Source organism: Thamnophis elegans, chromosome 10 (genome assembly GCF_009769535.1).
Source record: "Thamnophis elegans isolate rThaEle1 chromosome 10, rThaEle1.pri, whole genome shotgun sequence".
In the NCBI taxonomy this organism is placed as follows: Eukaryota; Metazoa; Chordata; class Lepidosauria; order Squamata; family Colubridae; genus Thamnophis; species Thamnophis elegans.
Genome location: NC_045550.1, coordinates 33093967 through 33109142, shown reverse-complemented (window position 1 = coordinate 33109142; position 15176 = coordinate 33093967). Strand labels below are relative to the sequence as shown.

Sequence of the window (15176 nt, the reverse complement as noted above, 5' to 3'; positions counted from 1 at the left end):
TCCTCTGCCTCGCTGTTGTCCGACTCTGGAGGCTTCAGAGGCAGCACAACTCCTAGTTGGCCCTGACCCCCTCTCTGCCTCCGACACAGAGCCCTCGTCCTAGCCTTCCCCAGACTCCAGGATTGGGCCATGTTCCTCCCCAACCTCCTCACTGTCCGACTCTGCTGCCAGCTCTGCAGTGGACCACAACACTAATGGGCCAATTCCTCCTTCCCCGTCACACTGACTGAAACAATATACTAATGAAAGAGCAGAACCACTGCAGAATTGTGCCACCAATCCAAACCCACAAAGGTGGTCCAGTAAGGTACCATCTTACAATTACAGCACAAAGGAGAATAATATTTTGATGGTTAATAATAAAACCTTCTCATTTCGGCTGAGGACAAATGTTAGGGACAAAGAGCTGAGTAGGGTTGTGTGTATTGAGGTTAGGGTGTATTAGGCACATGAATAGGTTTTTCTCATTGATCTGGAGATGAATTCTATGCCTTATACTGCCTACTTCTTAGAGAAATAGTTCAGACATTTTCATCTTATATTTCAGGACAACTAGTATAAAATGAGCAAATTTATTAAATCCTAACAAGAAGGTAAGTCAAATCAAGAACAAAATACAGAAATGATGAATGATCCAACACTTGAATTTCCATGTTTGGAAATTTTCTATATTTTAATATGTCATCTATTAAGACCAAATAAAATGGTTTCACATACGTTAATACTAGGGGCTTAATTCCTGAAGTTATAGTTTATATATCTGCTTAACAGGTCTACTATACCTTGATAATATTGGGATGTTGAAGTTTCTTCAGAATAGAAATCTCCTGAGTAATTGTCCCTAGTTCAGGATCCTCTACCCAGCAATAGTCTAATACCCTTCCTTTCCAAATGAATTTCACTACAACCTATGAATGATAAGATGCAAAGGAATAATTAGACCAAATTTGGATGGGACAGGATAGGAAGAAGCTTAATTTACTTTTTATCTAACTTACAGATTTTTAAAAACACTTTATACCTAAGCTGTACAATGGCAGTTCAAGTAGGTATGCATTTTATATTTATTGTTTTGCTTAAAGAACTATAACTTCACTTAATCCTCCAGGGGAAAAATTGAAGGCAAACAAGGTCCAGGCAGAAGAACAACATCATGGCTTCAAAACCTACAGGACTGGCGGCTGTTGACAAAAATGGGATTGCCAACATGATCGCCAATGTCTGATGACGGATATGGCACAAGAAGAAGAAAAGAACTATAGACTGAATCACATATGATGGCATGGGAAGGGCATTTGTACATGCATTATTTTTTCCTTCCAATAATTCAGTGATTTAACAGAAATTAGTCAACTGAATTTGATTTACTTTGTTAAAAAGATAAGCAATGCAATCTGAGTAGGCATTTACTAGTTCATTCCTAAGTTAGACATATTGAATATTTAGTTTTAAATCAGTGTTTCCAAATTTTGGCAGCTTCTTGGGGTGTAGCCTTCAGCATGCAGAATCCCCTAGTCAACATGGCCATTGCTCAGAATTCTAGGAGTCCATATATTGCCGAAGTTGGGAAACAGTGGTTTAAATCAATGTGAGATTCATCACGCGAGACAAGAATAACACAAAGGATATTTTTTTTCTTCATTTTGAAAACAAAATATAGGTAGTTTTTGCTTACTAATCATTCGTTCAGCAACCATTCAAAGTTACAACCAGATTTATGACCAGAGCAAGCAGGCACACAATGAGGAATGCATTAGCTGTGTCGAATGGCTTTTGATATATATTCCTCATTATATGCCTGCTTATTCTGCTCAAATTTCTTCTTCAATTATAATGCGACTGCAGGATGCTACAGAGGTAGCAAATGGTTATAACTTTGTTATAGTTATTTTTTCAGCACTGTCATAACTTCAAATGGCCATTGAATAGAAGGTCAGTAAGTAAGGATTATCTGTATCTATCCAGAGTATAAAAGAAAAATATTTCTTAATAATGCACAGCACACATAAAACATAATGCATAATGGCAAGCCGCTAATACTAACATGACTAATAGGTTTTTTACCTCTTTCTCATCCATTTTGCATTTTCCTGTCCAGACAAACCCAAAAGCTCCTTTTCCAATAAAAGTAAGAGTATCATATTTCTCTCCATAGCTTCCCTCACAAGCTTTCAGTCTTTCTAATTCTTCGGCTTTTCGTGAATTGTCAAATAAGGGTGTGGTTTTGATTAACTGCGACAACAAAAAACGGGATTTACATTAGTACAGTTTAGTGAACTAATTACAACCAAAAGAAGATAAAAACAAGGAATAATGTAGGAAATATATTAAAAACAGGTAAATATTTCATCTGTAGCTCTCCTCAAATTGTTGTTTTTTTGAGCTATTTCTCTATTTGAAATCACTAATTAATTTTGAAATAAATTCAGTTATTACTCTAAAATCAAGAGGATGCTCCTGAAATTAGTCTAAAGTGGGGGCATCAATCTACTAAAGGATGTAGATACTAATTAAAACCATCAAAGATTAACTAGACTTGTTCCAGTTTTAACAAATGTACCGTATTTTTCAAAGTATAAGATGCACCTTTTTCCCTCAAAAGAGGCTGAAAATCTGGGTGTGTCTTATACACTGAATTCAGCATTTTTTTGCCTCCCAAAACTCGCCCTTCACCAAAATGGCCATGCAGAGCCTTTAGAAGGCTTTCAGAGGCTCCTGGGGGCTGGGGAGGGCAGAAATGAGCAAAAAACAGCCTGTTTTTTGCTCAATTTTGACACACACACACCCTCAGCAGTACTCGACAAGCCTCCTAAAGGCTATTCATGCCCTTTTTTGGAAAAAAAATGGGCCCATTTTTGCAAGAAACAGGCCGTTTTGGGAAGGTGTGCAGAGTGCAAAAAAAAATTTTTTTTTAATTTGCCTCTTCAAAATCTTGGTGCATCTTATACTCTGGTGAGTCTTATACTCCGAAAAATCAGGTACTTGTAACCAGGTACTTAGTAATCCTGAAAATGTGGCAGTTTCAGTTATTGTTAAAATGGCAACACCCTGTATCTATCTAAATTATTATCCAATTCTGTCTGTTTTTGTTAAGAGATTTCTTGCAAATTGTGCAGAACTGCCAAGAAATGCCTAGAATATTGATGAATGTTTTGAAAAGGTGAGTTGAGATTATTCTTTCATTGAGTTAAGAATTCCAGGTACACAACTCTCTCTCTCTCCCTCCCTCTCTCCCTCTCTCTCTCTCTGTGTACGTACACTGGACAGGGGTTCGGGAAGAGGGAATCAAAAATAGAGAAAAATCAATGCAAACGTCGTATGTTACATAGATAATGGGACGAGAGCTAATTCTGAATTCAGTAAGGCACTTCTGAGGGTTACAACGTTGGGAATCTGATGTGGTAAATATATATAACATTTCAGGAAGGTTAGACTGTCTGCATATACTGTGCAGAGCAGTATCTTTGCAAACGAACCAAAATATTATATAAATGCTCTGAGTTTCCTCTCTTTTGTGTCCCTCCCAAAAGGAACTAAATTTAATCCACAAAAGATCTATGCACAAGCAAATAGAAATGCACATGTCTGCTGCAAAAGGCAACTATTCTAAAACTTTTCAAAGAAGAAATTTGTGTTGTATTACTGTTTAAAGCAGAAAATCATCCCAGGACTGGTGGCCAGATCTCAAGGGACCATTGTTTTTTATAGTAATGATGGCACTGCTGCAGCCACTATAACATACTTCATTTATAGAATGACTGTTCTCATCTTGCTGAGATATTGAGCAACTAATTGCAGAAACTTTAGTTTTTTTCAAACAATTTAATCTTCCCAACAAAATCTTGGGACCTGACTCTAATTAGAGGATTTTAACAGTTTAACAGATGTGAAAGTTAATTGGATTATCAGTGAAGGACTAGACAATCAATGTCACATTAAGCAGGGCATATTCCCTAGTTTCCACTGCCATCTGGTGGCCTGATTTTCATCTTTTCAGGCACTGTTTTTTGGCCCAAATTACAGAAGTTTGAATAGTTTGAGTTTTTCACTACCGACAATACAAAAGTGCTTTGTGAACACTTCTCTGATCACAAGCTCAAACATGGCACATTATCCATTAAAACAATGAATAAAGAAAAAAAACTCTTTAAAAGAAAAAAAAATGTCAAGAGATTTTTACAAGCCATAAATTAAGAATTACAGAGTATACAGGGAGAAGATAAACACGACTTTGCAAGTAGTAACAACAACAACAACAAAAAGGGAGAAGTTAAATAATCTATTCTGGGGAATGCCAGGGAGTTTTTCAACAAAAATCCTAGCATTAAAATGTAACTACAAGACCCCTGCCCTTTCTAGGATATATAAATAATTTCATATTGTATGATTTAATTTAATCACACCTTATAGGCTTCCTCAACGGTTTTATTCCTCCTTTCGGTTAAACAAAAATTCATTATAAAGAATGAGCATTCCCTTTTATTTTCTGCCTGACAAGATTTTTTTGGGTTAGAAACAATAATTTTGTCATTAAATTTTCTAAACACAAGTCTAATCTCCCTGCCAAAATCAGCAGATATGGAGAATGGTGTTACCTTACCATTCATGTCTCAAGAGGGAGCAAATATTATATGTGTCATATTTATTTTGCATCATTCATTGGAGGGCTGGAGCAGCTCCCCTATGAAGGTATACTGCAGTAATTTGGTTTATTTAGCTTTAAAAAGGGAGGGAAGAGGAGAATTTTAATGGTATTTATAAAACCATGTACAACACTAGTGTTGTAGAGACTTTTTCTCATTCTTAAAATATCAGAATATAAAGATATTAATTAAAACTAAATTCAGAGACATTTAGGACCAGCAAAAGGAGATATTTAAATATTTATTTATTCTGTAAAGTAGGGTTGAGGGAGAATGACTGGCCTACTCATCTATTGCATTTTCTTAGTTACGTCTTCTTTTGAACTTAGGTTTTTCCAGTCATAGTTCAAAAATCTTACCCATTACATTTTAATTTTAAAAAATCCTAAAACCACTGTGTGCAGTTAAACTGTGGAATTTGTTTTCAGCAGTTGTAATGCAAGCCAATTGGGATGGTTTTAAAAAAAGTTATGAACAAGTTTATAAAAGATCAGGCTATCAGTGGCTATTAAAGTTAATTATTTATTACTTACTAAATCATAGGCAGCATGTTTTAAATACTGGTTGTTAGTAAGTGGCAATGGGAAGAAGCAATTATCCTTTGGTCTAGTAAAGTCAGTTGATCACATTATTGTCAGTAACACTCTGACAGCTACTGTTTGCTCACAGGAATTATTGTATCCCTGTAGACCAGTGTTTCTCAACCTCAACAACTTTAAGATGTGTGGATTTCAACTCCCAGAACTCCAAAGTGAGCAGGGTTGGCTGGGCTAATGCTAAGAAATACTGCAATAGCTAATGTATATAGAAATCAATATACTTACTTCTGCCAAATTAACAGCTGAGATTTCATCTAATGTTTGGCAGGAACTGGCCAAGCTAGAAAGAAGTAATTGTGTCTTTGCTGCTGCTTGTTTCTGGCTTTGGAAAAGGTCTCTCATAACCCAAATACAAAAAAGAGCAGCAGGATCATGCAATTCCACACGTTTCACTTCAAAGAGTATGCCTGCAAAATAATTAACCAAGATAAAAACTCATAAAACACATACAATGAAATAGAGAAAAGAAGTACAACACTTATCCGAGAGTGAGTTTCTAAAGCCTCTTCATATATGTGGATTTTAATATTGCAGCAGTGGTGGGTTGCAGGCGGTACACCCCGGTACAGGCGTACTGGGGCCTGCTGAGCCCTGGGTACCGTTCCGGTACAGTGCTCTGGAGGGCCCACCTGCCCGCCTGAGCTCCTTACCTGTATTTGAGCTCTTTGGTGCTTCCGCATATACGCACAGAGCGCACAGGGCCTGCGCAACACTCCACCAAGCAACTGGAGTGTCACAGAGGTGTCGCAAGAGGTAAGGACGCTGCAAGCGCTGCAAGCATGTGCATGCACACTACGCGCATTCATGTGGTGGATGCCGGGCCTCGTTGTAACGGGATCCGGAACCCACCACTGTATTACAGCTAAACTTTTCAGAAATATATAAACACAACCAGCATGGGATAATGTAAGAACAAATTTAATAGTGAAATAAAAGCATTATTACTACTCTTTTTTTCACTAGAGAAAAATTGAATATTTCCTGTGGAATTTTAAATAGAAACCAATATACTTAACTGTTAAAGAAATTTATATTTAACAATAAAGCTTTTTTATGACCCTATGATCCCTTAATTCAGGGTAGAGTCAGGGAAACTGGATGGAGCTGAGAGTTTACTGATCAGACTCCCTTCATGATGCCTACATGGACTTTGCAGCAGATACTTTTTCTTTGTGCCTTAGGAGAGAAACATCTGCTGCTACTTTTAATTGAACTCTGTCTTCTGAGTAGGAAGCAAGTGCCTTCACCAATAGGCTACTATGCAGCTCAAATCCATACTTAACAATATAATTCTAAAATAATTCATGACAAAACAGCATGGTTTTGGTCAGCCTTTCTGAATATTGCATGTTCTAGAATTGCTGGTACAGTAACTGCCAAAATTCTCAATCAATGCATATTGGAAATTACTGGTAGGAAAAGCTAAGTTTGACTTATAAAACACCTTGAGATGTGTTCAATGCTTTGAGTCAAGACATTTAATTACTAACCAACCCAAAACTTTGTAAGTATAAATTTGTTTGATAAAAAATAAGACAAGTTTGGAAGAGATGGCAAATTCTTCCAAAAGCTTTCTCCAACATCCCCCCAGAAATTTAGATTGTTCCCCTAGGATCTTGTCTTTTCAAAAAGCTATAAAGTCCTGGCATGCATCAGCACTTGATATGTTATTTTATTCCAACCAACAAAAGAAAATCTATAGCCAAATTGTTGTTTAACTGCGAATAGGGATTTTAGATTATATCTATCTATGGATTGTCCTTAATCCAGTTGCAGTATCTGGTTAGGTATGACACTCAAGAATATGCCATGATTGGTCTATAAGGAGCAAGGAGTACTATCAATCAAGAGAAATTATCAAAATCAGATAAACATTTCGTTTGGTTAGATTGTGTGTTCATAAATTTTCTTTGGTATTCAATATTCATCCCTTTCATAATAAACTCTCATTCCCTGTAGCTTTCTAAATGATGTTTATTAAAGATCAGAGGGAGAGCAATAAAAATTGCTTCCAACTTACTGAGTCGTGAACCATCTCGATGGTAGCAGTTACCAGCATAGCTGCCTTCTAATATTTCAGTATTCAAAGCAGTTGTTGGAGATAGCACCTTTTCTAGTTTTACAGGCGTTGATGCTACCTGTGCCATATGCTGCTGCTTTAATGTAAAGAAGTCTTCTTGAGACTCAACATTACTTTTTAGTGAATTAATTTCTAGGTCATCCCTTATAGTTGGAACAGCACTTTCAAGTTCTGAAGTACAAAGTATAGAGAAATCACTGTCAAAGTACTCAGAAGGCTTATTAGCAAACAGGTTCTTTTGACTGGCTGATGGAGAGATATCACTCAACTCCAACTCCAACTGATCACTTGTAATATTATTTGTCCAATCCAGGGACTGGAAAAGATCTTTTGCATCTAAGAAGGAAAGTTTTATTGGTCCAAAGGCAGCACAGGAGTCAGATTTCACCTCTTCATTAATCCCCAGGTTCATCAGTCCACAGCAAACAGAATGGTTATTACCCACATCCTCACTTCCCATAACCATAGAGGCATCATAAACTTGTGATGATCCTCCATGTATAGGAAGACTGTTGCTCTTTTTTGCAGGAAGAAAAACTGACGAATCAATAGTTGAACTTTCTATGGAATTATTCTCAAATGTTAAGCTGTTGGCTCTATTCATTAGAGTTCTGGGTGGAACTTCATGATTTTGCCTTGGGTTAGACGCTATATCATCATTTGGCTCATCCAGAGTTGGAGTTCCAAATGACCCATGCAGAGCTTCACATGGCACATTTGCCTCAAGTTGTAATTCAGCTTTTAATAAATTTTTATCAAATGCCTCACTGCCCAGGAGAGAATGTTTCCTTCCTCTTCTTGTTGTGGAAGGCTTGTACTTCATATCTTGTGGTGAAGTAGAATTGTGTATATTCAAATTGTCATTTTCTTCCTGAATTAGGTCATAAGTACTTCTGGAAAGGCAATTGTTTAGTTTACTTCTATCATCAAATACATTCGATTCTGAATGATTCTGTTTTAAAGAATGTAGTTCATTCATCTGATGGATAGCAGATTTTCCAGTCTCTTTTTCAGAACCATCTTCATAATATAGATTCTCAGAAGATATAGCTTCTTTAGTAGCTAGTACATTATGGCTAGGTATGTGGTTTCCACTGCAAAAAAGAAGATTTATTTTGTTATATTGAAGAACCCAGTACCTTTCTCATCCTGTTCTCCACTCACCCATAATTTATTTGTATTCCTTCTTTAGAATGCAAGGACTTGCATTAATAAAACTATTCACATAGCACAGACTGAAGAAGCTACTTGGATAAGCAGTGAAATGTTCTAAACCAAAAAAGAAAAAGAAGTCCAGTTGCCATGACTCAACTTCCAAACAACTCTTCTTGGATGACTGAGAAAGTCATGTTCAATGTTGGGAAAGATGGAAGGCAAAAGGAGAAGGGGATGGCAAAAGATGAGATGGCTAGATAGTGTCAATGACACATTGAACATGAATTTGGGCAAAGTCCAGGAGACAGTGAAAGATAAAGGGGCCTGGTGTGCTATGGTCCCTGGGGTCACAAAGAGTCAAACACGACTTAGCCCCTGAACAACAACAACCATTGCTACTAGACAGTTTTTCTGTAATATTAAACTCATTATCTATATTATTTAAAGAGACTATATATCCCACTCTTCCATCCCATGACATAACTTTTCCAGCAGTGGTAACAGTAAAATAGACTTGTGCATTTGAAACCTACCAAATTAGAGATGAAGACACCACTGCAGGAGACCGTAGAGCACAGGACACATTTCCCAAACTTTTCAGCTGGATTTCCTTTTTAGGTGTAAGCTTAGCTCCATTCCTCCCTAATTCCTGATGTTCCTTCAGATTTGGCGAATCAATGTCGTCAACAAAGAATGAGCTGGTGACTGCATCAGAAGAAAACAGCATGGGCAACAATCCTTTTAGCAAGATATGCGCCAAGAGGCTCTAATGCCACTTTAGACGTGAAATGAAGCCACATGGCTCTTGATAACATTTTTATACCATACAGAAGATATCATTTTTTGAATAATAAAACATGTATAATTATAACCTTGCAAAACTGGCAAATAGAACATCTACATCTCTACCATTGATGCACCCCTAAAATTCATATAACTAGCTAGTTGCAGATGTGTGCTTTTAATTGAATACATACATGCACGCATACACGCAAGCACACACACAATAATAAATCCAAGAAAAATAAATAAATAATACATAATTAAATAAATTTATTAATAAATAAATAATTAATAAATAATTAATAGGCGCAAGGAACGCTATTGTTTTCACTGACTCAATAAGAATATGAAACCTGCTGAAAATAAATTAAGGATGAGAACTGCAAATTATTGCATAGCAGTAAAAAAAACCTAGCTTAGATGCCTTTGAAACTTTCCTTGGGAGAAGTTGCTTGGCTGTTGAATATTAACATTTTTAATAGAAACAGTGCTTCTTTCTTTGCTTTCTTTCCCATCCCATCCCATTTAGCTTTTCCTTCCCTTGTTTGGATTTTTCCCCTTTTTTATTATTGCTGAGAAAGAAGATATTTGTCAGTGACAGTAGTTAATCATTAGAAAGCAAACTAATTTTATCCTCATTTAGGAAGATTTCCAAGAATTACCACAAAAAAAAAACCAAAAAAAAAAAACCCCCAACAACAAACAACTCTGTTGATAGTGGCAAACACCTAAGTATTTATAATGCAATTTAAATTTGGGAAGGAAGTTTGAAAGCATTACATGCATTCCAACTTGGGTAAATAATTTCCCAATAAAATCTTATGTTTTAAGCCAAATTAGCTTTGTTATTTTTTATTTATCTTATTTATTTTGATATATTGCCTTCTCGGTGGTAGCCCCGACCCAATGGAACGATCTTCTCGTGGAGCTTCGTACCCTCACCACCCTCCAGACCTTCCGCACAGCCCTTAGAATCTGGCTATCCCGTCAGGCCTGGGGCTAAAGATTGTAACCCGCCCGAATGGTATGAATGTTGCGTTTTAATCATGTACTATCTTATATGTAAAAGTCTGTCCCCCCCCCTTCCTTTTGATTGTGAGCCGCCCTGAGTCCCCCCAGGGAAAAGGGCGGCATATAAATAAACAATCCAATCCAATCCAATATTATAATATTCAAAATTAATTAATTAAATAAAATAGTGCAATAACCTTATTTAATATATTTATTATTTAAAACTTATTTCAATTTAATAAAGATTAGCGGAGTCAACATTAGAAATGTTGCAGCTATATAGTAGATTTATTTTTGTTTGCATTACAGGTAAAATCCTGAAAACTAGTAAATATAAAACCCACCTTACTTGTCACCTTTTTTTTAATTGAGTCAACATATACAATTCCCAGAAATCTCCCACTTAATTCTCTGCAACCTGGTTCCATTGGGAATGTGAATTTAAATTATCTCCTTCTTTGTCCAAGTAGTCATTGACTTACAACCACAATTGAACCTAAAATTTTTGTTGCTAAGCAAGACAGATAAGTGATTTTTGACTCATTTTAAAATGTTTCTTGCCACAGTTGTTAAGTGAATCGCTGCAGTTGTAAAGTTAGTAACATGATTGTTAATTTCCCCATTGATTTTGCATGTCAGAAGGTTGCAAAAAGTGATAACATGACCCCAGGACACTGCAACAGTCATAAACACATGGCAGTTGGCAAGCATCTGAATTTTGATTATATGACCATGGAGATGTTACAATGGCTATGTGAAAAACTGTCATATGTCATTTGTTTGCAGTGCCGTTGTAACTTGAAATGGTGACCAAACTAATGATTGGAAGTCAAGATCTACCTGTAATCTATATAATAATGCTGAATCCTGTATTTTTATTCAGCATTGTCTTTTAATGCAGCTAGAGCTCACTGACAATCACCTTGCATTATATACTCCAAAGATATACTCAGATTCTAATAGTGATGACAGTTCCCTGTTGTGGCCCAGCAGGTGCCATTGGAGCTGCCACCAGACTCTGACAGTGAGGGGCCCTCTGAGTCGGCTCTGGAGAAGGTGGAGGACCCTGGACAGGGTTCCGACTCCGAGCAGGGCGCAGAGAGACTGGTTGGCCACCAGGTGGCGCCTGAGCCTTGGACCAGTGGGGAGGAGACAAGGGAGAGTGAGCCAGAAGCCAGCAGTGAGTTTTTCCTGGATGCATGCCATCGAAGAGCTACTTGGCGTCAGGAGCAATTATGCAATTACAGGAGGTAATTGCGCTCAGCTGATGGTCATTAGGCTCCTCTCCAGACTATTAAAAAGATTGCTTGTGACACGCCCTTCTTGCAGAAACCAATGCTTTGACTAAAGAGAACGTAACTACCTTGGCAGGCTGGATTGCTGCCAAGGTTTATAGCAATAGCAATAGCAATAGCAGTTAGACTTATATACCGCTTCATAGGGCTTTCAGCCCTCTCTAAGCGGTTTACAGAGTCAGCATATCGCCCCCAACAACAATCCGGGTCCTCATTTTACCCACCTCGGAAGGATGGAAGGCTGAGTCAACCTTGAGCTGGTGAGATTTGAACAGCTGAACTGCAGAACTGCAGTCAGCTGAAGTAGCCTGCAGTGCTGCATTTAACCACTGTGCCACCTCGGTTTGTCTGAATTGCTGCCAAGGTTTGTCGGACTTGCTGCCAAGGTCCTTATCTGTTTGTTTTGCTTGGCTTTCAGCCACCGAGATTTTGGTCTTGCTAATTAAAGTACATTCTAGTTAAGGTTGTCTCAGCTTTCGTTACTGGACGGAGGAGGGGGTCAGAACAGTTCCCAATATCAAGGGTGCAATTACAAGTTAGTCTCCATATAAAAAAAAATCTTTTTATAAATGAATTTGCCTCAGAGAAACAAAATAAAAACTAGAGCCTAGACCTTGCTATGTTCTGAATACAATATGTATTCAATATGTAATCCCAATATGGGATTATATATCCCATAATTATAAAATCAGGTGCCAAACACAATCTATTAAAAACAAAACATTATTTCAGGTGAACAATATTATCTGTGGATAAAAGATACCTTTCCCAATAGCACAACCATCCTTCTGCATTCCTTCAGAGGAATTCGTATTTTCTGCATTCACGTAGCTTTCTCTAGATTGTGGAAGTTGCAAAGAAGAATCAGTCTTATCCATGTTCTTGTAAAATCCAGGAATCAAGAAAGTGATATTCTATAATAGAAAATGAGAAATTATAGAATTCATCCCTTTCCTCTTATTCTGTGGCAATGAATAGAAACCAATTCTTTTTTTTTAAAGACGAACATAGGGATTACTATTGTAAAATACAACTTGCTGCTGGAAATTTATAAGTAAACTTTTTCCATCCTTTAATGATGAAATGAAAAAAAAAATTCTGGTAATTTAATTAATAATATCCTGGTATCAAGATCAGTCTTTCCCAATCTTGAACACCCAGATCTTGTCTACCTATGACTCATTATCTCTGGCAAGGATTGTAATCAAAAATTTGGGTGGTCGAAAATGCACTGCTCTAGCTCAGCAGTCCCCAACGTTTTGGGCACCAAAGATTGGTTTTGTGGAAGCCAATTTTTACATGGACCTGGGAGATGGTTTTGGTTTGCTCGCTCGCTTGCCTGGTGCTCAACTGGTTTTGTGGAAGATAATTTTCCCATGGACTTGGGGGGGGGGCATGGTTTCCATTTCACTCCTCACCCATCGCTCCTCCCCGGTTCCTAATAGGCCATGGATCAGTACCAGTTGATGGCCTGGGGGTTGGGACCTCTTCTCTGCTTTTAAAGGCTGTCAATATCCCCAATTTGATGGCCCTCAAATGAATTGGACTCTAATTTGCAGAAATTCCAAACAGCATGGGATTAGACAATGGATAATATGAAAGACTAGAAATCTGATAATTGAAACTAAATACATTTTTGAGAGAGGACATCATTCTAGGAAAGATTGCACTATACAAAAACTTTTTTTGTAGAGAATTATAAGATTTTTACCTTGCCTAATAGTTCTTTCTTCTCATAACCAAATAGCATTAGGGAAAACGTATTGTTAATTCCATAAATTGTACCATCTGCCTGAATGGTTACCAATCCGCTGATAGTGGTGAACACCCAGATGGTAGCAGAGAAACAACAATCTATTGGTAAAGGGGTGCTATTTTCCAAAGTTTCAACATCCATAGCTGGTGGAGGGTCATCTGATACTGAAGTAACTTCATCAACAAGGGGATTTACTTTGAGTTTCAAGCTGAGAGGGAATGTTGTACCTTCCCTCGCTCGGCCAACAGATCTCTGAATTTTGATATTCTGAAAGAAGAAAGGTATAATCACACAATAACACAAATTTAAGTTACTAAAATTTTCACTGACAAACACTAGAAAATGAAGAGTAAAGGTTTCAAATTACTATCATATAGTTGACGTTAACCCCAAACATTGTTTTATGTAAAAATCATTCATTCATTTGTTCGTTTGTTCAAGGCAATAATTGTCTGTAATAAACTTAATGGTACCTTTGGAATTTTTTTCCCAGGTGCAGGAAGTTGGATAGAAGGTATCAAATCTTGTATGTAGTGACCAACCACATCTTCTGATGATGAATATCCATGAAGGTGAGCAAAAAGGGGGTCACAAGAAGTAATCTCTCCCTTGATATGAGAGTTCAATGTAATTTGTATTACAAATGCTAGACGTTCAGTTCTAAAGCAATAGTTTTATAGCAGTATTAAAGTGACCAAACACAATATTGTTGGCTCTTCATTTAAGGAATAGAGCCTAGAAAAACTACTTTAGGATAGATGAACCTCTACAATAATTCTATATTATATTTCTGCTAATTTCTATACTAATTTTACTTAAAATATTTATATCATGCCTTTCTATGAGAGGGCAACAACAACATTTAAAGAAATAAGTCTCATTTACCTCCATGAATCATAAACTATTTATTACAACTACTTCACATCAATAAAGATCAAGATACTTATACAGCTATCAAATAATTTATTTAAAGAATTTCAGTTCCTCTTGTATTATTTCAGTATCAGTGGTTCTTATTTAAATTATAAGAGAACACAAGCAAGCACATTCCTATTTCTTTTCTTTGATAAAGTTGGCTAACATGAGGTTTGACATCCATGTTTCTGTAATTTCCATTCCATTAGTTTGCTGGTTTACTCACATTACTTTTGAAGGAAACGGAAGCAGAGAGTCTTTCCACAGGTTCCAAAACAACAACACAGTACTGACTGCAATGTCCTTTAATTTTTCTTGTCCATATAGTGACAGGGATCTTTTCATTATTTTGGGAAATGGCATCTACCTAGTGATAAAATACATGTTAGCTTTCTAGATTGCAGGTTTAGAAAGGCAGTCTTTAAACATTGTCTTTTAGAATTTATTTCTATACTTCATCAATTTTTAATGTTAATGAATATATGCATATTTGTAGATATGAACTTTCACTAATTATATGCAAATTTTTCTACCAACTTTTATCAAAATAGTTTTATTTCCAGATGACTGTACCATAATGAATTTTGCATATAAAATTTTGCCATGATTATTCAAGATTTCAGAAGCTTGAGTTATGATATTTATATTCTGTAGATGATTTAAGACACATCCCGGGAGGAATTTTATCAAAAGTTGACATATTTGAATAGCAGTTTTTGAATAGTTTAAGTTAATGGTTCTCAACCTTTTCTTCACCACAGACCCCCTTTAAATACCTTTTGTGGCCATGGAGCATGGCTACAGACCCCCAAGACTTGACTTAAGATTTGTATCATAAAAATTATTCAAGCCTTCACAGACTCCCTGTGATATTGCGGTCCCTCAGGGGTCCATAGAGCTGTTTTAAGTTAAAGATACATATATTCTTAATAATTCTCA

General features: G+C 36.7%; 1 protein-coding gene across 1 annotated transcript in view; it reads right to left on the bottom strand.

Annotated features, from left to right (window-relative positions):
• Positions 1-15176, bottom strand: part of PASK (PAS domain containing serine/threonine kinase) — a 36884-nt gene that overhangs the window by 16098 nt on the left and 5610 nt on the right. The window contains exons 4-12 of the mRNA XM_032225661.1: positions 14464-14604; positions 13796-13930; positions 13278-13589; positions 12330-12480; positions 9011-9182; positions 7263-8416; positions 5468-5649; positions 2065-2232; positions 783-908 (exon numbers count right to left, since the gene is read on the bottom strand). Coding sequence (XP_032081552.1) covers positions 783-908; positions 2065-2232; positions 5468-5649; positions 7263-8416; positions 9011-9182; positions 12330-12480; positions 13278-13589; positions 13796-13930; positions 14464-14604 — 2541 coding nt within the window. The remainder of the gene's footprint in view (positions 1-782; positions 909-2064; positions 2233-5467; positions 5650-7262; positions 8417-9010; positions 9183-12329; positions 12481-13277; positions 13590-13795; positions 13931-14463; positions 14605-15176) is intronic.